The following is a 27,272-nucleotide window of genomic DNA, read 5'->3' as shown; positions in this document are numbered from 1 at the left end:
TTGGATGTTCTACACCTTACTAACCAATTTCAGTGAGAGGGGGAGAAAGAAATTAGCTAGTGTATACGAGGCCGGCCCAACACCAAGGCCTGGGCCTTGAGCATCCCAAAAATTTCAATGTTTAGGGACACTCCAATATTTTTACTATTTGGGTTTGAGTAGGACTATTTTTAAACCCAATAAAATGGAAAAAAATGCCCAATTAAATGAAATAAGTTAGCCCAACCCACCATCTCATAAGCCCAAGTGCCCAACCCATAAATCTCCAAAATCATTTCCCCCAAACCACCAAATAGAACCTCCCCAAAATTGTTTCCCCCAAAACCCTCCCCAAAAACTTGACGATCTCGGCGAAATCAAGAGGAGAAGATCAGCGCGCATCACAAAACTAGAAGAATAGTGGTACAAATTGTTTGGCTTTTTCGTATTGTAATTGCTACTGTAATTGTATACATTTTCTGAATAAAAATCGTCTGGACATACAGAGCAGTAAAGAACAATAACACTGTTTCCATCCCAGAAGATAACCCCAAGAATCATGAACCATAGAGCAGATACAATAAGCAACCCTAAAAAAGAGGGCAAAAAGAACCGAACACCAGAGGTCTAAACAACTGATGTACCTATTGTCCAACAATGGATTCTGGCGGAAATCAAACCGAGCATAACCAATTTTGAACAAATCTGCTGAATAAAGCTTCTTTAAATAAGCAAGATGATTGAAATTAACATTAAACGAACAGCTGGGGTGGCAAAAACAAGAGACAACTTTAAAAGAAACACTACAACTAAATGGAAAAAAAAAAAAACAATACCACGGAATTAAATAACCCTTGGTCACACCTTTTTTGCTAAACCTAGAGTTGCTAAATACAAAAACGGAGAATTGCTGGTTGAGAATAAATTCTTTGCACCGCCGGTGTAAACATTTGTTTCCTCCAAATCAATTGCATTACGACACGTGTTAAAACAGTGGTCCCAATTAATAAAACATGGCGACGTGGTGCAATGCAATTGATTTGAAGGAAACAAATGTTTACACCGGCGGTGTAAAGAATTTATTCTCTTGCTGGTTTAGCTGATCAATATTTCGACCTCCCATTTGCCTTCAGTAATCACGTCTTTGAATGCTCCAGCGCTGGGCATCATAGGCAAGACGTGCTCTTGATGTGGAACGATAACATCCAACAAATAGGGGCCAGGGGTATCCAACATCTTCTGAATGGCAGCCCTAACATCTTCCTTCATCACCCGAGCAGCAGGAATCTCACAATCTTTTAACAGATTCGGGAATATTTTTGACTTATCCGACGGGTTAACCAACTACGTATGGGCCCTATTAGCACTGTAAAAGCAATCCTCCCATTGAACAACCATACCCAAATGCTGATAATTCAACACCATTATCTTAACCGGAAGATTCTGTACCCGGATTGTTGCCAACTCCTAGTTATTCATCATAAAACTCCCATCACCATCAATGTCCACAACAACTGAATCAGGTCTAGCAAAAGCGGCTCCCATTGCAGCAGGCAATCCAAAACCCATGGCCCCCAATCCACCGGAAGTAAGCCACTGCCTTGGCCTATTGTACTTGTAATGCTGAGCAGCCCACATCTGATGCTGCCCAACACCAGTACTTATGATCGCATTCCCATTCGTTAATTCGTCAAGAACCTGAATCGCATACTGTGGTGGAATAGCATCTCCAAACGTCTTAAAGGTCAAACGGGTGCAGCATTTTCTGCTCATCCAGCTCCTTCCTCCAAGTAGAAAAATCAAGCTTAAGCTTACCTCTTTTACCCTCCAAAATCCTATTCAGACCTCTCAAAGCAAATTTCAAATCTGCGCAAACCGACACATAGGGTTGCTTATTATTCCCTATCTCAGCCGAATCAATATCAATGTGAACAATCTTAGCTCGGCTAGCAAAAGCTTCAAGCTTTCCGGTCACGCGGTCATCAAACCTAACCCCAAAAGCAAGCAACAAATCACTGCTATTTACCGCATAATTTGCGTAAACAGTACCATGCATTTCAAGGGACATATCGTCCTAAACCGAGTACGGCCCGAGACCCATCAAAGTACTTGCAACCGGAATCCCGGTAAGCTCCACAAACTGCCTCAACTCCTCACTCAAATTCAAACACCCACCACCCACATACAAAACCAGCTTCTTCGACTCCGATACAGGCCTACAATTTGTTCCAAATGACTCTCTAAAGGCTTTCTAGGCAATCTCATGGGTTGATCCCAATTGGGCACAACTAACTGTTGTTGTATATCCTTAGGCACATCAATCAAAACTGGGCCAGGCCGGCCCGAACAAGCTAAAAAGAACGCTTCTTTAACAATCCTAGGTATATCCTCTATGTCTAGAACAAGGTAATTGTGCTTGGTGATAGACCTGGTTACCTCAACAATTGGGGTTTCTTGGAAAGCGTCCGTGCCGATCATTCTCCTGGGGACCTGGCGACGTGGGAGACGGAGTCGAGCATAGCGTCGGCGAGGCCAGAGATGAGGTTGGTGGCACCAAGGCCGGAGGTGGCAATGCAGACGCCAGGGAGGCCAGATGCGCGGGCGTAGCCCTCGGTAGCGAAGATCCCGCCCAGCTCATGGCGGGGGAGGAAGTTGCGGATGATGGAGGAGCACGTGAGGGCCTGGTGGATCTCCATCGGCGCGCTGCCCGGGTAGGCGAAGACGTCTTTCACGAATACAAGAGTAAACTACCGAGAAACTATGATACCAAAATCTAACCAAATCATTTCAGACACAAACAATTAGAGGAAACGAAACTAACCATCGCAAAAATTGACCTATGAAGCACAGGTGCTTCAAAATGGAAGACATATTCATATCATATCCAATCGGATAGCAATACATCTCTGATATGCACAAGTACAAATTTGATAGTTTTAAACTTATCCCAAATTTGATTACATTTCCCCTTTTTTTGTCAAATATAATATACTTTATTGAATATTTGAGTTCACACTTCCAAACTTCTAGAAATAAGAACAATAGTTTCTCCACATTCAAAAGATTATGCATTGAAAAACGATACATATTACTGGAAAAAAGAAGAAGAATGTCAATAGGCGTATCTTAGCTGTACATTCATCCTAATCGTAAAGATTTTAGTGTAACTGTATCTTACAATAGGTGTCCTAGCTTACAGCGAATCAAATACAGGTTTCACAAAGTGAAGAAGGGGAAAATATTAGGGGAATTCTGGATCTAATAGTGAAGAAAAGCCATCTGAATCATCCAAGCTCTTCTATTATGCCTAATGTTTTCTGAACCACCATACTTTTGGAATAACGAAGAACTAATTTTTTACTAATAAACCTTGCGTACAGATTTAGGCACTTTAAAAAAGCAGTTCAAATACACAAAAACTATCATTTCAAGGTGGAAACAATCACAGATTCAAAATCGTGTCAACCAAATAAAGCATCAAACAAGTGAAATTGATATAAAAAAAAAAATAAGGACCCTAACCTGCTCTACGTGATCGAACACAATCACGTCGTCATAAAGGCAAACGTCAATATCTGGGAGGCATCGGAGCACTAGAGAATGGCAACTTCTTCTCCACATAACGAAAGGTGTCGTAGAAGTATCCAAACCACCCACCTAATCAAGAAGTACATTGTAAAAAATGGTTGTGACAAAGTGCAGTATGAATGATTATGAAAACCTTTGCTCGAAACTAGAAATCAAAGAAGATTCCGTAAAAGTAGTAGTACAATCACAAGCCATCATGGATCATTACATTAAAAGCTAAGGGAAACTTACCACAAAATGTATCAGGAAGCTCAACCTTTGGTTGGGGCTTCCACTTCTCCATCATACGCTTGAGAAGACACATGGGATCCTCCACAAACTCCTCTCTTCTACTCCCTTCCCACCCATCGATAACGGTAACGAAGTTTTCTTTTGCCACAAACTCTACGGCCAGCTGAGCTCCGATAAGCGTATACCGCCCCTACAATACGACACATATTTAAATGCGCCAAAGCCCGAACAGCCTCGTCAACATTAAAAATTAACTGCTATGAGGCGAAGAAGAAAAGCACAAATAAAACAACAGTTCCTTTTCATGTCATGAATTCAAAGTTTCAAACCAAACCAAACTGACCCAATCAATTGGGGTTGGCTATATAGCAATTACAATTTCAACCGATTCCATGTCATATAAAAAAGAACAAGGCAAAACAAGTGTCAAAATACTATGTGCTTCACTGAATATGTACACCCCATAGTATCAGCCTTAAAAGCAGAAATTGCAATCCCACATACATGAGGATATCTACAAGTGCATGGGCGGGGAGTAAAAGTGGCGTCCGTAACTTCAACCAGAATTCAACACTATAATAAGGAGCAATATAGCTTAGATAATTATCCAAAAGTGGCAATATCTCATGTTGCCGGAAGGCATGGTGGAAATGAACGACGGTGAGTATGGATCGTCATCTTCTTTCGTGATGCGCTAATCCGCAGTCGTCGGAATGTCTTCATCAGTGAATAAGGTTTTGCATAAGGGGATAAGGTTGAAATCCTTCAGCGCCTCTGCGAGGGCTTGGAAGAACAAGACACCAACGAGCGGCGTCGTCGGAGCTGTAAAGAACACGTTGTCTTCAGAGAGAGTCGGGGGTGGGGTGTCGGTGGGTAGATGCCACCGATGGCGGCGGGGAGCAAAGAACACAACATCGACGAGGGTCTTCGTTGGAGCTATGTGGTAGAGTACTCATCGTCGTGGGAGATAGTCGGGGGTGGGGCGTCGGTGAGTAGAGGGAAGGGAGGCTGAGGTTTGCATTTTGGGGTTTGAAATCAGAGGCGACGGTTTGTGTGTGAAATGCATATGTAATCAGAGGCGAGGGTTTAAGAGAGAGATACGAACGAATTTTGTAATGAGCTCGTTCCCTCCCTTACGAGAATACTGCCAGCAGACCACAACGATCCCTCTCTCCCACTACCTCTGCAGAAATCGTGCAGGAGTACTCACATGCACCACCCACGCACGCACGCGCGAGCAACATCTCCACGCGCGCTGAGATGTACGAGATATCGTGAGCGAGGGAACGAGCTCATTGCAAAATTCGTTCCTATCTCTCTCTCTCTCAAACCCTCGCCTCTAATTACATATGCATTCCACACAAACCCTCGCCTCTGATTTCAAACCCCAAAATGCAAACTTTAGCCCTCTTCTCCCTCTACTCACCGACGCCCCACCCCCGACTACCTCTCACGACAATGAGTACTCTACCACACCAGCTCCAACGAAGACCCTCGTCGGTGTTGTGTTCTTTGCTCCCCGCCGCCGACGGCGGCATCTACCCACCGACACGCCACTCCCACCACCCCCGACTCTTTTTGACGACAACGTTTTTTCTACAGCTCCGACGACGCCGCTCGTTGGTGTCTTATTCTTCACTCCCCGCCACCGGTGACGATGGCAGCGGCGACCACGACGACGACTTCCAAGCCCTCGCAGAGGTGCCGAAGGATTTCAACCTTATCCCCTTGTGCAAAACCTTATTCACTGATGAAGTCACTCCGACGACTGCGTATTGGCGCCTCACGAAAGGAGATGACGATTCATACTCACTGTCGTTCATTTCCACCCTGCCTTCCGGCAACGTGAGATATTGCCACTTTTTCTTTTGGATAATGATCTAAGTTATATTGCTACTTATTATAGTGTTGAATTCTAGTTGAAGTTACGGACGTCACTTTTACTCCCCGCCCCTACACTTGTAGATATCCTCATGTATGTGGGATTGCAATTTCTACTTTTAAAGCTCATACTGTGGGGTGTACATATTCAATGAAGCGCATAGTATTTTGACACTTGTTTTGCCTCGTTCTTTTTTATATGACATGGAATCGGTTGAAATTGTAACTGCTATATAGCCAACCCCAATTAATTGGGTTAGTTTGGTTTGGTTTGAAACTTTGAATTCATGACATGAAAAGGATCTGTTGTTTTATTTGTGCTTTTCTACTTCGCCACATAACAGTTAATTTTTAATGTTGACGAGGCTGTCCGGGCTTTGGCGCATTTAAATATGTGTTGTATTGTAGGGGCGGTATACGCTTATCGGAGCTCAGCTGGCCGTAGAGTTTGTGGCAAAAAAAAACTTCGTTACCATTATCGATGGGTGGGAAGGGAGTAGAAGAAAGGAGTTTGTGGACGATCCCATGTGTCTTCTCAAGCGTATGATGGAGAAGTGGAAGCCCGAACCTTTGGTTGGGTTTCCTGACACATTTTGTGGTAAGTTTCCCTTAGCTTTTAGTGTAATGATCCATGATTTGGCATGATGGCTTGTGATTAAACTACTACTTTTATTGATCTTCTTTGATTTCTAGTTTCGAGCAAAGGTTTTCGTAATCATTCATACTGCACTTTGTCACAACCATTTTTGACAATGTACTTCTTGATTAGGCGGGTGGTTTGGATACTTCTACGACACCTTTCGTTATGTGGAGAAGAAGTTGACATTCTCTAGCGCTCCGAAGGATGCCTCTCAGATATTGACGTTTGCCTTTATGACGACGTGATTGTGTTCGATCACGTAGAGCTGAGATCTATTTGATTAAGCTCTAAAAATGGGATCTGTTTGTATATTGCAAAAAGAAAGCTAAAGTAAGAAATGGAATTTCGTACGTTGCATTCTACTGAAATCACATTAATGAAATCTTCCTTGACGGCGACGATGGCAACTGCATATATTGCGCGACCTACTTTGGAAAGCGATGGGATTGGACTCTGCCGGCGCTGGAGTTGGGGACGGCGAGGTCGCGAGTGAGAGCTCCCATTGTTCAGTTGGGCGTCGCCAAGGAGCTTGAGGCTGGATAAGGTGAGAGTGCCGAAGTCAAACGAAGTGTCGCCGGTGACATTGTCAGAAAAACAGAGCAGTAGAGAAAAGCTAATTTTTTGCTCCAAATCAAGATTTTCGGCCTTCACAAATGCATGTTTTTGTGAAGGGCAAAATGGTAACTTAAGGCCTCTCTATTACAGAAGTCAGTTACGAAAGTCAGCCAGATAAGGGTTTTCATTAGTTAGAGAGGGTTAAGTGCCAAAAATAATAGTTAGAGGGGGTTAACTGTAATTTACCATTAAACTAAGTAATAATGCGAAGCCAAATGGGTAGGCCGGAAATTGTCGATTACACAAATTGTCAATTTGTGTAAGCGCAACTGGGGTTCTGATATTTAGGACTTTTGAGATTTTCTATCGTGTAAGAAAACTGGGTAGACTAGGAATGTTTATATATCATAGTAAAACTACACCAAAGCCACTTATATCATATTACTTCAATACTAAAGCCCTTGGTTTTTAAAAATCGCATCACCTACCCGCCTAATCGTCCGCCTAGCATCGTCTACCCGCGTAATCCAGCGTAATTCGCCTAGCCTGTTTAGCCGATTAATCTTGCCTAGAGGCGGATTAATCGGCCTGGTGCCTAGACAAACGCCTAGGCCCCTACACACGCGGTGGGGTAACGCCTAGCACCGATTTTTAGAACACTGCAACAGAGTTCACCAATGATCCACACAATAACACTATTAGTACTTAAACAAATGCATTATTATGAACAAAAGAGGGGAAGCGACATTTCAAACCTTTGGAACCCCACTAACTGTTCCAACTGGCAGTGCAGCATGCAGAGCATCCCAGCTAGTTAAATGATCAAGCGACTCACCAGTGACCTGCAAAGGAAGGTATAGATTGTCACAAAATGCATTCTATTTTGAAGAGTACAAGAAGGCACAAGCTAATGCACTTGTCTTTAACATTTCCTGTTTTGAAATAATTTATAACCTATGGTAAATGTGTATGCATGTTTTGTACAGTATCAGTGTCATACCAAATGTCTTTCAATTCCTTTAATTTCCATCCCTCTTAGGAAGACAAAAATTTGTTTGGTGTCATTGATCAGGAGTTTTATGTGAAACGAGGAACATTATTATGATGGACACTTGACAGGACCTCCTTTATCCACTTTGTTAACACATCATGAATCAGTTACCGTGGAGCATGACATGGGAATAACGTTCAACAATCACAGAACCAGGTTTACAGACCTACAGGTTATGGCATTTCACGCTAAGAATCATTTTAGCTGACCCCAATTGATTGAGGCATAAGGCTCCTTTTGGTTTGGTTTGGTTTACGCTAAAGAGCAGGCAGATATTAGAGAACTCTTATATACAACAAACAATGGGTGATTAATGTTGCCTTGTTCGAGTAAATAAACTAATAAAAGAAAATTGATCGCCCAACAAGCCTTTGATTGTTCTACTTATTTACCTTCTTCGCGCAAGCAAGTATTTCTGGACTTGAAGCAAGCAAAATACACCCTCTAGCCTGACTTATCGGGAAATGATTAAGTCAGACTACAACAGTGAATTAAACTTGCCAAAAAAGTTTCAGTGAAGAAGAGACAGACCTGCAAATAAGTCATATATGGACTTGGATTAACAAATCTCAATGCCCCGTAGACCTCAAAAGGGTCTGCAAAAGTCCTCCGTTCAAATCACTGACTTAATAAAATCTGGAAAATATCACCAGCCAATATGTGTTCTTTAGCTTGCAACACTGCCTCCTTGTATGCTTCACTCGTTATGGTTGATTCCTTCAAGGATGGGCCAAAAAGGTTCGTACATAATCTAATTGAACCTGCACCTAAACTTCGGATGAAATTGACAATTCAATTAAAGACTGGAGTACATGAAAAATCAACATAAAAATGTTTACTGAAGTACTAAATAAACATTTAGAATGGTATGACCATAAAGCATAAAAGTGCGATTACTCACGGAACTATATCATCAGGCACTCTAGAGACCAAGGTGTTCAACCGGTTCATCCCATCATTAAACGCCTCCTCAACAGAAGAAAATTGATCTAATTGCACCCAGTGTATGACAAATGCTTTCTGAAATTAAACAAAAAGCAAGTAAACCGAAGTTCAATGCTCTAAAGAGAAAAGCACCAAATTTGAAATTACATCAACATTTGAAGCTGCGACTAGCCAATTTCACATAAATCATATACATGGATAAGAAGGAAAAACCACGATTCAATTCATGACCTGTGCTTTATGTTCTGTATCTTTAGAAAGCATAGAGCCTCGCCAGCAGATTAGGCAAAATTCCACTTTTAGCTATTTTAGCTAAAGGGCAAGTCATTTCAATATTGTGTAGTAACTTTTTTATATAGAAAAAGGCAACCTTGCTATGATAAGACTTTACACGTCATAAGAAGTCCATATCACCATAAATCTTCTACAACATACCATATGCAGAATAGACCAAAAGATGAATCCATACCAGTATCATATCAGCAGCAGGAAAAAATTCAACTTGGTGGGTTACGAAAATCACAGTCTTCGTGGCTAGCGCTGTCATTAGGAATTCCTGCAGTTCCATGTAAAATCTTTAGCCAAACTCCATTCATTCAACTGCTAAGTGGATGACACAAGAAGTAAAATCCTAACCTTGAATAGTTCGGACCCAGTGTGTGCATCAACACTTCAACAGCACTGAAGGGATCGTCAAGTAAATAAATGTCTGCATCTTGATAAAGTGCCCTGGCAAGTTGCACACGTTGCTTCCGCCTACCACTCAGGTTAATGCCTCTATCACCAATGTTGGTTTGATCTCCATGAGAGAAAAGTTCAAGATATTTTTTCAGTGAACATGCATGGATAACACTCTTGTACTTTGCCTTATCCATTACAACTATACAAGCCAGGGAATAATCAATACATAGAAAAAAAAAATTTCATCTTAGACTGAAGAAACTCTTCTCATGATGAACACATACTGAATCCCTTTATAACTTGGTGGATTGGTGATGGGAAAATAACCCCAATATATGTATTATGGAAAAACGGCATCAATTGAGTATAAATGCACCGACTGACGCACCCATGTGCAGGTAGCAGCTCCTGTGCACGAGCGCAACCGCGCGCACACACACAAAAATACACAGAGAATGTAATTTCTACAGACGGGTTATGCCATATTATTGTTTGTCAAGGATATTTTAATTTTCTGTGTTTTTGGTTGCATCATGAGCTTAAGTAGAATAAATTATTGGAAAGTTCCCTTCCGAGTTCCCTGAATTTCAAGCCAGAGGATTTTCAGTATAGCAATTGGACCAGCAAAGTAAACAAAGTATCCAGCGACCTTTGATACGTAAATCCAATCCAAGTGTGATTCCTCAATCTTCACACAATGACACCTCGTCCCTACCTACCCGTTTTCTTATAGTTTCCCTTTTTCAATCATCAATGCCCCTCCTTTTTGTACTTGCTTTAACTACTCATGCTATGGATGTGGGAGCATCAACTTCGTTCCTGTGGACTTTTGAGGAGCGGGATAAATTGTTGGAATTCTATGAAAGAGTCTCGGGAGCCAGGATGCATGCCAGTTTCATACGACCAGGACTGATAGCTCTATTCTATCAACGGAATTCATTCCTAAAATAAAGAGGCCAAATAAAATTCTAATTGAGATTTTCTGAATGGTGTAAAAAAAATTGAAAAATTTGTTCCCAGTTATGTATGATCCCCAAATATGCATTACCTATTCATGCGAATTTGGGACGCCCCAAAAGAACCAACAATTGGAAACGGAGAAGACACAGGAACTCGCTGTCCAAAGTCATATTCGCCCTAATTTGAATAAAACTGCAAATCACAACCTCACACCATATATTTGTTACACGATGTGTGGGCCGAGCAGTAAGGTCTCCACACGTTGCCCCATAAATCATTATGCAATCATCATATATTTTGATAATTAACAACATAAAGAAAGCTTGCAAATCAAGAATATTGGACTTACGTTACATGGACACTTTCAAGGGTAAGGGTTTTCCCCAGAATAGCAAGAACTCGCCACTAAGATTTAGAACGATTAAATTAAAAAGTTCAGCATTATACCCTGGCTTGATTAGCAGCCTCCATCTGGATCTTCTGCCCAAGGTAAGAGAAGTACTCATGCCCAGGCACATCAACCAACTGCTTAAAATTGGCATTGTAAATATGAAGCCCAAACTGATCCAACTCCAACTGCACCTTATCGAAAACCTCCATCTTAAACTCCTTAGTCCCCTTGAAGATCTCCTCCATGGTCATCGACCCAGCGAGGACGCGGGTCTCGCCCTCGACGACGCCCTGGACGAGCTCGACGACGTGGTTCGACTGCTTGTCATGGGGAGAGATAAGCTTGGCAAACTTGAGCAGGGCCTCGTCGCTGTCGACGCGCGGGCCGATGGTGAAGACCGCCGGGAGGATGAAGGGAGGCTGATGAATAGGGAAATCGGTGAACATCCAGTGGCCTCGCCCGGAGATCGATTGAAAGAGGGAGAGAGAGAGAGGTGGAGAGCGAAGCCGGTTGAGATCGAGACAGACAGAAACAGAGAGAGAGAGAGAGAGAGAGGAAACGAAGCAGAAGACACGTGAAGCTGTCAGGGCCGAAAAGGAGAGGACGAAAATACCCCTGAACAAAATCTGGAATACCATACGAAAAAAGACAAAATAGAGGACTTTTTTGGGGACACAACCGGAAATGTGGAAAAGGCAGAAAACCCATATTAGTAATTGGAAAATTTTAAAATCAGCCTAATAGGAGTGATAATAGTGAGTGTGTGAATGTGTATTAAAGGGTATAAAAAGAACACATAAATATATGTTTTTCTTGTCTTCTAGTGTGCTTATCGTCAGCCCAATAACAAGACCGTTAGTAATTTGGTAAATAACCAAATAGTACTGTGTCCCCGCCACAAAACACGCGAAAAGACGGAAATGCCCCTCACCATTTCACTGCAGCCTCTTCCACTGGGAGATCCAATTAAAAAAATAAGCCAAATATGGGGCCGGCACGAATCGGAGAATCCACGCTCATTTACTCCTTTACTCCGGTCTTTGATATCTCTATAGATAGATTCGGACAGACCTAGCGATTGAGATGATAGAGCCAAGCATCGGAGTGTGCGGAGGCGGGAGAGGGTGAGAGAGGACGGGAAGTGGTGCCCGGAGAGGTGGGGGAAGGAGGCAGAGGGAATGATGGGGCAGACCTGAGAGAGGGCTAGGGTTTCCATTTTGTATGATCCGTAGCTCCAACAAAATAGGTCTTCAGGAAAATGAAATAGTGAATAATTAGAGTGAGTATATATGCACACCATAACTTTCTTTCTAGTCCCACAACATAAAAACATAAAAACCTCTCTCTCTTTTTTTCGATAAGACTTTATCAATTTGGGAAACTGTTTTTCGGACTTCATTTTTTAACTGATTGCGCTCTACTTAGTAACTTTATGGAGCACTATCAGTAAAAAGTGAAGCGCAAAAATCAAAATCCTTAATAAAATTAAAATTAACGACGAAAACTACAAAGAAATCAAAATCCTCCACGCTCACCCTTCTCCTTTCCCGCCGGAAACAACTCTGTGAATGGTGTTCTCACCAGACCAATCTGTTTACACCGTTCGCTAGAAATCCTTCGGCACTTGGATCCCTCAAGTCATAAATTCGGAATCTTGGCAGCAAAATCCTAAATAATACGTGTAAGAAACTCAACCAATTGAAAGAATTAAAAACCATTCCATTGATATTTTAAAAGGATTTCTTAAACACATAATCCGATTCGAATAAAAACCCTAATCTATACCAAAGAACAAGGTTACTTGTTGTGGGGCTTCATCCTCCCCCTAGATAAGGGGGTTTAGCCGGCCATGGGGAAGAAGAAAGCGCTTAAGATTGAAGAAATGAGTTCATAGATAAATCTCCCTTCTCTTGCCTCTTTAGCTAAAAAGAACGTAACCCTACACAATCAACTAAAATAACACTTAAAAATAAAATAACACTTAAAAATAAAAGGTAAATTTTTTGTCTACTGCTCGCTGGTCCGAACCATGGTTAACTCCTTCTGACCAAATTTCCAGAATTGTCCAGTCTGCCTTGGTTGTCCGAACCAACAAGTCTTTGGTCCAGACCAGATTTCCAACCTTTGCCTTTTTGCTCTCCTTTTCACCGTGGACTCCACCAGAACATCCTTAACGCTTGATTCTTACTCCAAATACACGCTCCCCATGGGAGGTTCTAAATGCACACCAAATTGGTCTCAATACACACTCCAGTAAATATGCTAAGAAACCGACTGATTTTATTATTTTTTTAAAATTTTGAAAATCCCCCAAACTTTAACCTCACTTTCTTTGGAGTAAGAATCCAAGCCACAATCTTTGACAGGATGATAAGCTTTTCATAACATCTAAAACCCAAAAAAAGAAAGAAAAGGCAAATCGCTAGTTTAAACCCCACTTGCCAGGCATAAAAAATCCGATAGATAATGAACTGACCAACCTCTTTTTTAATCTGACAAGGGCTCAAATACATCAACGGCTAAAGAAATCCTCTAACCCTACCAAAACCTAACCAAACTTTGTATCTAAGCAACTATTCTCTTTGTCCCCATTTTTATTTCCTTCATTCTATTATAACCGGATAGTAAATTGATCATATTTTTCAATTGATAACACTTTTTATATGCAATATAAATTTTATTTAATAGGTCTTGATCAGTAATATTAAATAAAGTTTTCAAAATTACCTTAAACCTCATAGATTGCGAGATATAATTAATTGAATGTAGCACAGACTCCCAAAAAGACTAAAAAATTGCGACGAAAGAAGTATTTATCACAAAATGAACGATTTTTGATAACATCTAAGATGATTTGAACTTTGAAGGGAACGAAGGAGAAAGAGATCATTGGATTTGATCTCGAAGGAGAAAGAGATCATTGGATTTGATCTCCTATGATAGGGAAAGGAGGGTGAAGAGAAGAAAGGGGGTGGGTGATGAGAAGTGGGAACAAGAGAAGGGTGCGGGTTTATATAAGAAGAGGATAAAAGGATAAGGAGATGTATTATCTTGTACGCATGACTTTTAAAAATCATTTTCTCTTAGAAATATCGGATTTGAGGAGAGAAAAGAAAAGACTAGAAATTCTTTGGGAAAATGACGGCCAAGGACGTGTTTTGATAATTAATACCCATCAAGGATGACAGCCCAGGACGTGTTTTGATAATTAATACACTCCAAGGACATACTAAGAACAATTATTAATTCGGAAAATGTCCTTGGTGGGTATTAATTATCAAAACACGTCATTGACCGTCATTTTCCCAAAGACGTGTTTTGATAATTAATACTCACCAAAGACATTTTTAGCATTAACAAATGTTCTTAGCTTGTTCTTGGCGGATGTTAATTATTAAAACACGTTAATGGACTGTCATTTTCCCTTATATGGCTGAAAGAGCGGCAGAATTTTGGCAGGCCCAGAACCGGTTTCTGCAGGCTGAATCAGGACTGGGTCTAGCCCACCTGGTTGCATATGAATCCTGGAACCTGAAAATTTTCTAGATTCCCTGGCTCAAGCCCAACATATGGTCTAGAAAGGCAGTATGTGGTGCAAAAAAATATCCAGACAGAGTGCCCTCAAAAGCTCCATTTTAGACCAACTAATCATAACTTTTTGCGTCTGAAAAAAAAAAAAAAAATCATAACTTTTGCGGAAAGTTTGTGGACACAGCAAAATTGTGCACAGATCGTGCATAGAATATGTTGTGGGGCTCATTACGGATTTCACACAAATGATCCGAGCTATTCATTATGTTTAAAACATTTTTCAAGAGCCCTCGCAAAAAATCAACTTAATCCAATACCTATAAGTACTTAGGCCCCGTTCCAGAAACCTTCTTAAAAAATAAGCAGCTTATTTTACATTTTCAAACTCAAAAATAATGTAAATGAAAAATATTTTTTCAATTTTTTTTGCATCGTATAAAAGATCTCAATGAGATCTTTCAAATAAGATCCATAATGCATATTTTTAGATTTCAATAAATCCCTCATTTTTGAGCTTGAAATTGCCTTCTTAAAATATAAGGGCTTTTTTGGAGTTCCGGAACGGGGCCTTAATCTAATCGTTTAACTTTTCTTCGGTTAATTGATCGGCCCCGTGCCTCGATCCACAGTTCTACAACTAGCTCCGCGCTTTGGTTTATTGATCAGCTCCGTGCCTTGATCCACAGTTCTACAACCAGCTCCGCGCTTCGGTGAAGATCGAGTTGACTCAGATTCAATTCCAGCACAAGCATAAAAGGTAGAGCTGGGACGGCTTTGCGTGATTCTATTCATTTCTGCCCTTCTTCGAAGTCGATTTTTTCTTGTTCCTGCTTGGAATCTTCTGTTCTAAATATAATGAACAGTTCAGATCATTTGTGTGACACCCATAATAAACTCCACAATGCAATCTGAGCACGATCTGTGCACAATTTTGTTGTGTCAATAGCAACCGGTTCTTGTTTGGACAAATAAGTCAAAGTGGCTTATTTTTTGTCCTTATTCAAATTTTTTTCGTATCACTTGACTTATGGTCAATTTTTGGGGGATTATTGCATCCTCAAGATAAGAGGAATCTAAAAAGTAAAAAATTTTGACCGAAATTCAATTTTTTTTGAATAAAGACGAAAATAAGCCAATAACCCAATTTTTTCGTCTTTGTTCAAAAAAAATTAGATTTCTGTCAAAATTTTTTATTTTTTAGATTTCTCTTGTCGTGAGGATGCAATAATCCCCAAAAAATTGACAATAAGCCAAGTGATACAAAAAAAATTTGAATAAGAACAAAAAATAAGCCACTTTGGCTTATTTGTCCGAACACCTAGACGTCTACGACACTCATGTATTCCAGCACCCATTTCTTACCTTGGCTTAATTGTTAATTCAATATCCTCCTGGTGGTTTCTCATGATTTATTTCATACTCCCTTCGTCCTAGTTTAAATGGCTTCTACAGTTTTTCGTGCATTTTCAAATTTCAATTTTTTTTTTATTTTCTTACATTGAGCACTTTAATTTGGTGTAAGAAAATAAAAAATAATATTTAGAAATATATTTTATTGGAGTTCAAAAATGCACGAAAAATCGTAAAAAGCATTTAAATTGGGATGGATGAAGTAGTTTTTTTTTTTTTTGGGTAATGCAAAGTGTCCCGGCCCAGCTTGCGCGCACCTCGAACTAATCCCTATAGCCCATCCCACAGCTGTTTTACATGGTTACGTGTGGGGGGTGAGGTGGCCCCAAAAGTTGTTGACAAGGAAAATCAAGATTGAGACCTCTGGATGGGGAGGAAGTAGTTATTTGGAAATCTTTGCTTTCGAAGAAAAAGAAAAACGTTCTACCAAAGAAACTGGACTTTCTTTTCTGGAACGCAAATGTGGAGAACCATGCTTGACTTCCGTAGATAATTTAGAGATACTTTACCACTAACAAAATGCACTTTTCTATTGGAAATTGAAAGTGATAAAACCTTGTTCGTTTGGGAGACTCAAAACTCTTGGGCACGGTCTCCAATAAATTTTTTCTATTTATTTCTCTCCACTCATTACTTTCGAGAACCTCCTTCAAAACTGCCAAACAAATTGTCAAATACAGTAGTAAAATGGGTTGGTAACTGACATACAAAGATGGCGCATGGCACTTTTATCTTGAAGGCGCCTCTAGGGCTTAGGACGAGGAGGAACAAATCCCATGAGGCTTGTTGTGGACTAGATCAAAGTGGACAAAATTGGCAGGTCCGGGCTCACGCCTTATACAAGGGAGGCCCAACCTCATTGGAGGCCTACGGCAAAATACGGAAATACCATTGTGAGGCCCTTAAGAATTGAAGTATGGATTTAAACAATTTTATACAATATATATTTTGTTCTCTATTTGAAAATCAATGTTATATTTTTAGATGTGAAGCAATCTTATTGAACGGATACTTAGGGCGTGTTTGATAGGAGGTTTGGAGGGGAGGATTGGATTAATAATCCCATGGGGTTGTTAATACCTTGTTTGGTTAGGTTTTTGTAGGGGGATTAGTTATCCCATGGGATTGTTAATCCCCCAAAATGGGGGTATTAGCAATACCATGGGGGGGTGTTACTAATAATCCCATTCCCATGGGATTGAGCAATACATGTTTAAAAATCCACTTCAATCCCAATCCCAATCCTAATCCTAGCCAAAACAAACATGTTATTTACAATTCCTTTCCATTCTCAATCGAATCCCAATCCTAATCCCGTGCAAAACAAACATGAATAAATAATTCATCTCCTCATTAATAATCCCACCTCATTCTCAATCCCAATCCTAATCCCATATCATTACGAATCCCTTCAAAACGAAATCTGCAATCAAACACGCCCTTAGTCTCTGGCATTGGTTAATCTTATCGAACTAATTAATGTGAAATATGATAAATATCTTCTTGCATAAACTGTGGGATGTGAGATATGAGACAGATTAATCTTATCAAACGAACAATTTTGAAAAAAATATTTCTTTAGGAGGCCTTCGACCTAAATGGACTTTGCAACTAGTTGAAATAGTTTTTAAGAAGCCGAAACTTATAGTATACACGCATACAAATGTAGGAAAGTGAAGCCTCTCAAAATTAGAGGCTATAGGCACTAGCCTTAATGATCTAGTGCTAGGGCCGCCCTCGGATGGGAAACTTGAGGGCGGTGCTGCGCAGCGTGCTGTGCATAGCAAATCGTCACCGCTCTAGTCTCGCTTTGATGATCAGAAGCGTTTACTTCGTAAAGCTCGTTGAGTAGAATAAGTGTTTCAAAAATCAGCTTGATCGGATATCATTAAGTACCTCATCTGAACATTATTATCTTGAAACGAATGGATCCGAAACACTAGATAAAATCCACTTTTTTTTTGACCGAGCAATGGACAGTTCAGATTTGTATGTGCTCAGATTCAATCCGAACCGTCCGTGTCGCAATGAACGGCTGGACGCCGCTTGGCACTAGAATACTTGGCAGCATCCTCGAGTCCCCAAAATTTGGTTTGGCTATAGCTAGTTCTATGAACACGGCTCTATGAATCGAAAAACAAATTGCTAACCATTTTGTATCAATTTATTGTATTGTGCCTCGTATAGGTGGGGCAAGAACATTACCAACCAACCACAACAACACTGAAACAATATAGTATAATCAATTAAACTGGAAGCATCCAACTGACACTTGGCCTATGACAAACGATTTCCCAAATGAACCATCGACCTAATGTCTGGTTCTGGCGTGCCATATAGCCAACATGAGTCATAATAAGTCATGAGCCATATGCCATGACATGATGAGTCATAAGTTATCTTAATCAGAGTCGGCCCAACAAACATTCCATATTTCGTAAAACTATTCATTAATTTATTCGTGTCTAGATCAGTTTATGCATATTTTGGAAATTAATAATCTTATTGTCCACTAGCAAGAGGCTGATTTAAAATATGAGCAAAACACTCTGTATAAATTGGCTCATAAGAATTGATGACACCTAAATGGTTATAAATCTCAAACGGTCAAACCTTAATTAGGAGAAAGTAAACCAATAAGTCTCATGTATTGATTATCAGGCCAATCCCTGATATTAGTGTTTGAAAAAAGAAAAAAAAAACCTGGATAAGACTCAACTTCAGAACCTAAAACGTGCCTAAGCGAACTAGGTTTGGTTTCTTCAAATGTTGAATTTCTTTATATCTTCCAATGTCCCGGTTCCTTTCACGAGAATAACATAGAAAATACATGAACGAACATGCTAATTAAAAGTTAATTAAGAGCTTAGTTAAAATGATTGCTAAAATATAAATTCAAAAAAGAATCCAAATACAAAGAGTATCACTGGCGCAGTGCACATACACTTGGAATACCCGGAAAGGGAGACTTTTAACAAAATTTAATTAACCCAGTATAGATAGACTTGGTGCCACGTGGATTAGATCAAACATACGTACGTAGGCTTTTGTATTTCATTTAATCCAAGTGGGAGATGATGGATCCGGCTTGACTGCAGAGAAAGCAGTACAGTCCAATTGAAATAGTTTATATTGATAATTAATAATTTAGATATGTTGAATTTTTTACCGATAAAAATATATTATTATCGGTATAAAATTTAAAACAAATCTGAACTATTAAAAATGCTAACCGACGATCGCAATCATTATACTGCGCTTATGCAATTCAAATCTGGACCGCCAACAAGTCAATAAGCCGTATCCGTCATCCGAGATGTATAACTTTATATTTTCTTGAACGTAGAAGATGTACAGCTTGGAAAGAAAGGATTGGAACGAATTAAAACGTCAAACCAATGGACGCACTTCTATCTGCCCTCTGGATGACGAGGTGGCTTTATCCACTTCCGAGTCAGATACCAAAAGGAAAAAGACCAAGGGACCCACCATTTAAAGAGGAACGTCAAAAGGTCGGGGGAACTATTTAATGCACTGCCAACCGTGGCGCGTGTCATCCACATCGCCCCCAGGAGCGTGTTTAGCGAAACTAGGTCAAGAATCTCGGTTGGTTTTGTCTATAAAAGCAGGGAAGGGCAGGGACATTCTCATCTTAAAGACTCCCCAATAACTGTATATTGCTCGTGATTAGACACCGTCATGTCTCCGACCAACTTTTCCGATCAAGTGATGATTGGATTACAGCCCGTAACGGCGGACTTGAGCCCGAGCTCCGGCGAATTCCCGGAAGCCCACGTCGAGATCGTCACCTCCGGCGGGCTGCGCATCCCCGCGCACCGTAGCATCCTGGTACTCTTTCCTCATTCTGATGGCGTTGATTGATGATTACCTTTTTCGAATTCGAATCACTCTCGTCCATTCAATTGGAAAAACCGTTATGTATAATGTTTGGTTTGTTCGTTTGCTTGCAATAATTATGATTTTTTCACTTTCTGTGAACTCCTAAAAGGCCATTTTCGGCCTTTTCGAAAGGCAAGTTTCAACCATTTCTTTAAATGCTCTGTTTGGAGTTTGAAGAAAGGAAAAAAAAGAAAAGAAAAGGAAATAGATATGTGCACAATTCTAAATTTTTCCATTTTTTCTCTAGATCTAGAGAGAAAATTCTTTCTCTTCATTTTTTGTTGTTTTCTACAAGTTTCAAACAAAGCATTCGGCTCACCTCCATACCAATATTCACCAAGTACAAGGATTATCTACAATCCACGTTTGGATTGCAGATGTGCAATTAGAGTATTCGCAATCGTTTGATGGTTTTTTTAAAAATTTGGACAGTTGAATGCAAAGATGAACGGCTGTAATATAACTGCAGAGAAGCCGGGTCCATTCACCAAATCTTTCCAGACTTCGGTTTTTCCCCTACAGTGAATCCATACAGGGATCCAAATTGTTCATCATAGCAAGTCAGCTGAAAAAATCTCAATACCGGACGATCCACGTGATTTTAAACATGAACTGCCCTTATTTTACACAACTTGTTAATAATACGTTTATCAAAATCTCATAAAGGTGATTTTTGTCAAATATTGTAATGCAATATGAACGGTTCAAATAATAGCTACGGTTAAGGTTTAGAGGAGAGTAGTAGACAATTAATGGTAGGGAAATGCACTGAATTCTATCTTTCCTAACATTACACAGACTTTCGGAAACCTAAATTGTTTCTGTTACGTGGATTGGATTTTGCAGGCTTCGGCTTCGCCGGTACTCGAAAGCATAATAGATCGGCCGCGCAAGCACCGGAGCTCGGACAGAACGATTCCGGTCCTCGGCGTTCCTTGCGGGGCCGTTTCCGTGTTCATACGCTTCCTCTACGCCCCAAAGTCAGTTCCTTCTCAACTCAAGCTTGAATAATTCTTTTACACTATCAATCACGGTTACATCATTGTACTTTTAAACCATCTTTTCACTTCATCTGAGGCTCCGTTCCGGAACAAAAAATAAGTCCTTACTTTTTAAGAAGACAATTTCAAGCTCAAAAATTATGGGTTAATTGAAATCTAAAAATATGCTATATGGATCTTGTTTGGAAGATCTTGATGAGATCTTTTATATAATGCAAAAAAAATTAAAAATTTATTTTTCATTTACTTTATTTTTGAGTTTGAAAATATTAAATAAACTGTTTATTTTTTAAAAAAATTTCTGGAACTGGACTTGAATTTGCACGCTACTCTCATTATGGACCAGAAAAACCCCTATATTTCAGGAGAAATCTAGAACTCTGAATCCGTCTACCAGATCCCTTTGGCTTCAATCCCTTTGTTTGACGTGACAATTTCGTCCATTCAGGTGGCTGATTTGGTACTCCTTACCGACCTAGAATCAGTCTAAGAAAATTTTAAACTAGTAGTACGAGTCAACCTAGGAAATTAGTTCTGGTATTATACTTTCTTCTACAGTAATTCACGGGTTTCTGATTCTTCCTATATCAGTAGAGGGGTGTGACACTGGATAAATTTTTCGGTACCAGATGGGTACTACGTGTCCGTGCCTACGTGGTGCCTGAGCAGTTCATCCGCGCCGTTCAAAAGTTTGTTGCACAGCCCAGATTGTAACCCTCTCTCTCCTCTTACCCCACCATTCTCTCTCTTCTTTCTCTCTCTACATCCGAGCCGTCCAAAACTGAAATGGGCGGTCTGAATGTACCGAGGGGGCACCATGTGATACCCACCTGGTATTGAAAAATTTCGCACCCCAAAATTGATAAATAAAAAATAATAATTTCCAATATTAGTTGCTTGGCACGGCCACTGTAAGAAATAAAAAATACTCGAATTGTTCCCGCACTCTGTCCGTAATCAGCCGTAGTATCTATCAAATATTCTCTGTGAATTTGGTGTTAAAAAATATAAAATGGAAGATTCAACAATGGCGTGAAATGACGGCGATGCCCATGATTGCAGGTGCACAGAGGAAGAGATGGGCAAGTATGGAATCCATCTCCTGGCCCTTTCCCACGTGTTCTTGGTGCCTCAGTTGAAGCAGAGGTCCACGAAAGCAGTGGGCGAGCGTCTGACGATCGACAACGTGATCGACGTGATTCAGCTAGCGAGACTTTGCGATGCGCCCGATCTTCACCTCAAGTGCATGAAGCTCGTTTCAACTAACTTCAAATCCGTTAAGAAGACGGAGGGTTGGAAGTTTGTTCAAGAACACGATCCCTTTCTCGAACTTCAGATTCTACAGTTCATCGATGAAACCGAATTGGTAAAACACCCAAACCAAAACTACTTTTCAATGTTCGTAACATATTTAACCATTTGGTTATGCGTTCCATTTGTTTCTGTATCCAAATGTGTCACGATCTTTGTTTGGTTATGTGTCCATAACAATGCTACATCAAGTTTTTGGATTGATAGATTGAGCAAATGTCGAGCTATACTCTTTGTCCGGAGCTATTCGATATACTTGAATCATACAAGATGCATGCGGAATTCACACTTATCCAACGACTTCGAACACAACTATGATCGGACATTTGCGGCCAAATTAGCACTATTTTCTCTTAACAAATTTGATTTTGTTGTGATTGAAAACAGAGGAAGAAGAGGACGAGGAGGCACAGGGAGGAACAGAGCTTGTATCTACAACTAAACGAGGCGATGGAGTGTTTGGAGCACATATGCACAGAAGGGTGCACGACGGTGGGGCCGTACGACATGGAGCCCACCAAGAACAGGGGCCCCTGTGGGAAGTCTGCCACGTGTCCGGGTTTGCAGCTCCTGATTCGTCACTTCGCTACGTGTCAGAGGAGGATCAACGGAGGGTGTTGCAGGTGTAAGCGCATGTGGCAACTCCTCAGACTTCATTCGTCCATTTGCGACCAACCGGATGTTTGCAGGGTCCCACTTTGCAGGTACTACTAAATTTTTGAACAAAAACTTCACGAACAGAACATCAAAAGATTCAAAACACTACTCTGGGTACAGATGCGTTTGGAATCGTTTGATGCGTGTTTATTCATGTGCATACGTAAATGTGTCCCGAGTTGTATTTTTAGTTGTATTTGTAACTTCGCTTCTTGTTTAAAACCTTGTCTGTCGCAGTGCTGGTCTTATATATCATGACAATCGTACATGGATTGAGGCAGAGTCAGGATTTTAGGCAGTTAAATGAACCCTTAATCCTAGGTATAAGCTCAAGAAAAGTAACACTTGAAATTTCACCACATCTGAATTTGACCTTAGGTCGTATAATCTTCAAAATGTCACGTGCTTTTGTTTTCGATCAAGCTACTGCACTCGCGCTCTCAATCATCGATTTTTAATAGTTTATGATGCATTTCAATTAACACTTTGACGCTCGCGCTCTCGCACCCAGTGAATGCTGAGACCTTAAAATATATGACACGTGGTATTGTTGGATCTTGTTTGCTAGTACCAGGGCCGGCCAGGGGGTAAGCCCCGCAAGCCGGCTGGCTCGGGCAACCCCCGGCAAGGGGCAACAAAAAAAAAAAATGTATGTATACAAAAAAAAAATAGAAATTCAGCAAAACATATATTTAGGGGCATCATCCAAAAAATTTTGTAAAATTTTTTTTTGAAAAAGTAAATATGTATGGTTTCCACCCACTTTAAAAAAAAATTATGATACTTAAAAAAATTGGGAGGGCAAAGAGGTTTTTTATAGTGGGAGGGCAAAGAGAGATTTTTTTATACCTACGGTAAATAACAGATATAAAAAAAATTAGGAGGGCAAATTATTAAGAGAGAAAATTAGAAGGGCTGTCAGATAAGAAGAAAAAAAGAAAAGAGACGCTATAGCCAAAACGAGAAGGGACGGGATTGTGCGAAACCCTTACTCTGATTTGCCCCCAAATTTACCTAGTGTAAACCCTTACTTTGATTCTGTGAAAAAGTTAAGAACAATGCTGATTCATAAGAAAAAAATAAGTATGAAATCTGATTCATTTCATATTCGCACACTACTTTGTTTTGAACCGGTATTTGCAAAAAAAAAAAAGAGTTGTTCAAATTAAGAAAGAAGCAATTTGTTGAGGATGTGGGAGATGATGCAAATAAAAGTCTATCATCGGAAGATCGTTTAAAATTTTCTTATTTCTTCCATATCATAGATCAAGCTCTTGCATCACTTAAGGACCGGTTTGAGCAATTTGAACTTTAAGAAGCAATCGTTGGACTTTTGTTTAACGTGAAATTCAAGAGTGTTGCTGAAGAGCAATTGATAGAGCATTGTACTAAACTATAAAGTTTCTTGGAATACAATTAACATGTTGATATTCACGGGAAAGAGTTATTCCAAGAACTTAGACATTTGAAAACAATATTGCCGATAGAAGTAACAAAATCGATGGACATCCTTGATTTTATAAGGTCTTATTGGAAAGATGACGGTTTCCAAATGGTTTGGGTTTGCTTATTTGATTTTGTTGACTAATCCGATCATAGTTGCTTCGGCTGAGAGGAGTTTTTCGAAGTTGAAATTGATAAAAACTTATCTTCAGACTATCATGTCACAGGAAAGATTAAGTGGATTGACTATGATATCAATTGAAAATAAGTACTTAGATAAGTTAAAGTATGATGATTTAATAATTAAAGAATTTGCTTCAAAAGATGCAAGGAGAAATTATTTTCTTTGAATAGGATCGTGTTAATCATAAAGCACTATACCTAGGTGATGTAATTCAAGCTAAATGGACAATATAATCTTGTTTTTGTTTTGTTTTTTGTTTTTTTTGCTTGTATGTCAATTTTTTTTTATATACTTAACACTAATGGGTAACCAAGCGAAAAGTCGGGTTGGACAAATCCAAAGGTCGGGACCGGCCCTGGCTAGTACATTACTACATTGATAGTATTATTGTACTCCCTCCGTCCCTTTTTAAGTGTCCTGCTTCGTAACTCCAACTTATTAAAAAGACATCATCATTACACCTTTCACATCAACTTTTTCCTCCACTTTCCCTACTTACCTATCATCATTATACTTTTACTCATTAACTTTTCAAAATAAAATATACTTTTAGGGACAAAATAGACAATATACCAACTTTTACCCTCCCAACTTTACAAAATGAACACTTATTAAGGGACAGCCCAAAATGAAATATTGGACACAAAAAAAGGGACGGAGGGAGTAGTATGTATGACTTTATGAAAAAGGCAATCAACTTTTAGCTGGCATTGGGAAGGACGACTTGGTTCTTTCCAATCTCCTCTGATCACTTTTGTCGTAGTGTGTCGTAGTGTGGAATATCTCTGTCAAATAGAAGGGTAGTTTTAGTTGTATTTCTCCTCCTTCTCCGACGGTGGAGAATTGCCAATGCCAGAAGGGAAAGTCTACAATACACACTTTTTAAAAAGGTGTACCATATGCATCAATTTTATGGTTCATTCATAACATTTTAGAGTGTTTTGTAATTTTTGTTCTAGAATTTATAACTTTTCAGCAGTACGATTCGTAACATTTTCATTATGATTCATAACATTTTGGTTTATCTCGTAACCTTTATAAGATTCGGAACTTTTTAGCAATACGATTCGTAACATTTTTTCTATAATTCATAACATTTTGGAGGGTGCATATGATACACACCCAAATAAGGTGTGTGTAATGTAGTCTTTCCCATGCCAAAATATCTAGTTGTGGTTGTCCTACCCGGACCTGGAGACCCTGCCAAGCAAGGGAGCAGGGGTGCCGAGCACATCTCAGCTGTCCAAAAGTGTTTTGGACAACCCAGATGTAAAGGTATCGAACGGATTTAAAAAAAAAAAAAGGAAAAGGAAAAAGATGTTTCGATCCGGGCCGTTGATTCCAAAATGAACGGCTGAATTGGCCGCTCGGCACTCACTTGACAGAGGTGCCGCTCGGCAGGATCCCCGGGTCCGTTCTACACCAGTCAAATATTTGCAAAAAGAGATTTGCACTTTGGCTTATGCAAGAATATCAAGGGATAGAATTTTCTTCTGTGGTATAAATATCTGCAAAAAGAAATTTGGGTATTTGATCGGATTCTGTATCCTTCAGAATCTTCAAGTTTGAAAATTGTTACTAGGAGACCGGTTTTGATTTTTCAGAGGCGTAAAGCGAAAAATAAAAATATGACATCTTTTGTTGAATTATAATAAGGGATAAAACCAAGTAGAAGGAGCCCTTACAATTTAGAATTTTTTGGAGGCATAAAACGACCGCAACACATGAGAAACCAATTAAGTGCTTATCCTCGTGAGGTCGCACATTTGAATCCTGTAAAAGCTAAAGATTTCAAATCTTAGAGCCACTCAAGATTTGCCTGGTTAGTGACTTTAGGGCCTCAGAATTAGTTGAGATCAGCGTAAGTTGGTCTAAACATTCGGTTATTAAAAAAAACTCTCCTATGGCCTACTCATGACAAAAACGGGGCGATATATATTGTATCTAGCCCACTAAAGAGCTACTTATTTCTTGTTTTTAATTAATTAATGCTTATTTGAACACACGGGCTTGATAAATTGGTGGTTTGTGTTAATTTAATTACAGGCAATTCAAAATGAAAGCTCAACAGGAGATGAAAAAGGGTACTGAAGATGCAATCAGGTGGAGGCTGCTAGTGAGGAAGGTTGTATCAGCTAAAGCAATATCTTCATTGTCACTGCCAAAGAGGAAGAGAGAGGAGGAAGCAAGAGAGAGATCAGATCACCACGGAGTAATTAGAAGCTTCAGACTATAAAAAAGAGAGAGAAGAAGTTACGGATACAAATAGAGATCTACTTATACTCCTTTCGTTCCAAGTCGCTTGCTCTTCTGGAGAGTCGTGCATTTTGTACCTTAAAAATAATGTAAGACACACGGATCCTTAAAAAGGTTGAGTAATTTGGGACGGAAGGAAGAGTGTATAAATCAATGCAGTGTGTGGCCTTTTTATTGCCTGGCTTTGCATCCATTTACTGTATTTAATTTAAGGTTTCTTAGTATAGGCTAGAAGAAAACCCAGAGAGTAGGGCTTGGTCGATTCCTATACTAAAGGAGTCCTAAGTTAGTGTTTGGTTGTTCTTTGACTTTCTCCCATATTGTATCCTGGTTCTGTGTGCGTTTGTTTTATTCTTGATCAACTCTCTCTGTCTCTCTCTCTCTCTCAGAGATCACTTATTCGATGGAATTGATTTTTTGCATGACATCTTGGAAAAATATTTCAAATTAGTGAACGGCTCAAAATATTCGTGCGAAACCCCAAAAAAGGCCTCATGCACCCACCGGTGTACGACCTGTGCACAACTCGTCAGTACCCACATCATTTTCGTTAAGAAAAGAACATTCCAACAGCAGTCACCAAAAACGCATTTCTGATCGTGAAATAGCACTTGCAGGATGTTAAAGTAGCAGACTTAGAGCATCTCCAATCCACCTCTATTTCTCCAAAATAGAGG

The 27,272-nt window shown here is 39.8% G+C and overlaps 4 protein-coding genes, 1 long non-coding RNA gene and 1 pseudogene across 7 annotated transcripts; 2 read left to right on the top strand and 4 right to left on the bottom strand.

Annotated features, from left to right (window-relative positions):
* Positions 1-539: 539 nt before the first annotated feature.
* Positions 540-2,842, bottom strand: LOC131335942 (acetolactate synthase 1, chloroplastic-like; annotated as a pseudogene).
* A 227-nt stretch (positions 2,843-3,069) lies between these two features.
* Positions 3,070-9,179, bottom strand: LOC131335945 (anthranilate synthase alpha subunit 2, chloroplastic-like). 2 transcript variants are annotated; one of them, XM_058371508.1, is made up of 6 exons: positions 8,827-9,179; positions 8,457-8,697; positions 8,318-8,374; positions 7,630-7,716; positions 3,799-3,988; positions 3,070-3,636 (listed from the first exon to the last, which is right to left on the bottom strand). In XM_058371508.1, the coding sequence occupies exons 2-6, from the start codon at positions 8,469-8,471 to the stop codon at positions 3,548-3,550; spliced, it is 438 nt and encodes a 145-aa protein (XP_058227491.1). In that variant the 5' UTR covers positions 8,472-8,697; positions 8,827-9,179; the 3' UTR covers positions 3,070-3,547. The 2 variants fall into 2 exon arrangements, with proteins under 2 accessions (XP_058227491.1, XP_058227492.1); XM_058371509.1 differs by having other exon boundaries at positions 8,457-8,692.
* Positions 4,970-6,520, top strand: LOC131335944 (anthranilate synthase alpha subunit 1, chloroplastic-like). The gene is made up of 2 exons (XM_058371507.1): positions 4,970-5,643; positions 6,088-6,520. The coding sequence occupies exons 1-2, from the start codon at positions 5,191-5,193 to the stop codon at positions 6,322-6,324; spliced, it is 690 nt and encodes a 229-aa protein (XP_058227490.1). The 5' UTR covers positions 4,970-5,190; the 3' UTR covers positions 6,325-6,520.
* A 35-nt stretch (positions 9,180-9,214) lies between the features above and the next one.
* LOC131335941 (flotillin-like protein 2) lies at positions 9,215-11,468 on the bottom strand. 2 transcript variants are annotated; one of them, XM_058371505.1, is made up of 3 exons: positions 10,959-11,468; positions 9,507-9,647; positions 9,215-9,426 (listed from the first exon to the last, which is right to left on the bottom strand). In XM_058371505.1, the coding sequence occupies exons 1-2, from the start codon at positions 11,346-11,348 to the stop codon at positions 9,639-9,641; spliced, it is 399 nt and encodes a 132-aa protein (XP_058227488.1). In that variant the 5' UTR covers positions 11,349-11,468; the 3' UTR covers positions 9,215-9,426; positions 9,507-9,638. The 2 variants fall into 2 exon arrangements, with proteins under 2 accessions (XP_058227488.1, XP_058227487.1); XM_058371504.1 differs by having other exon boundaries at positions 9,507-9,669; positions 10,959-11,466.
* Positions 11,469-19,459: 7,991 nt separating this feature from the next.
* On the top strand, positions 19,460-26,957 carry LOC131335937 (BTB/POZ and TAZ domain-containing protein 1-like). Its single transcript, XM_058371501.1, has 5 exons — positions 19,460-19,692; positions 20,590-20,723; positions 21,807-22,110; positions 22,443-22,759; positions 26,386-26,957. Exons 1-5 carry the CDS (start codon positions 19,543-19,545, stop codon positions 26,573-26,575), a joined length of 1,095 nt encoding a protein of 364 aa, XP_058227484.1. The 5' UTR covers positions 19,460-19,542; the 3' UTR covers positions 26,576-26,957.
* LOC131335939 (uncharacterized) lies at positions 20,764-21,837 on the bottom strand. Its single transcript, XR_009202685.1, has 2 exons — positions 21,058-21,837; positions 20,764-20,815 (listed from the first exon to the last, which is right to left on the bottom strand). It is a non-coding gene; the product is annotated as an uncharacterized LOC131335939 (long non-coding RNA).
* Positions 26,958-27,272: the final 315 nt, after the last annotated feature.

Source organism: Rhododendron vialii, chromosome 8a (genome assembly GCF_030253575.1).
Source record: "Rhododendron vialii isolate Sample 1 chromosome 8a, ASM3025357v1".
Taxonomy (NCBI): Eukaryota; Viridiplantae; Streptophyta; class Magnoliopsida; order Ericales; family Ericaceae; genus Rhododendron; species Rhododendron vialii.
Note: the sequence above shows the minus strand (reverse complement) of the source record. Positions and strands in the feature narration are given on the sequence as shown.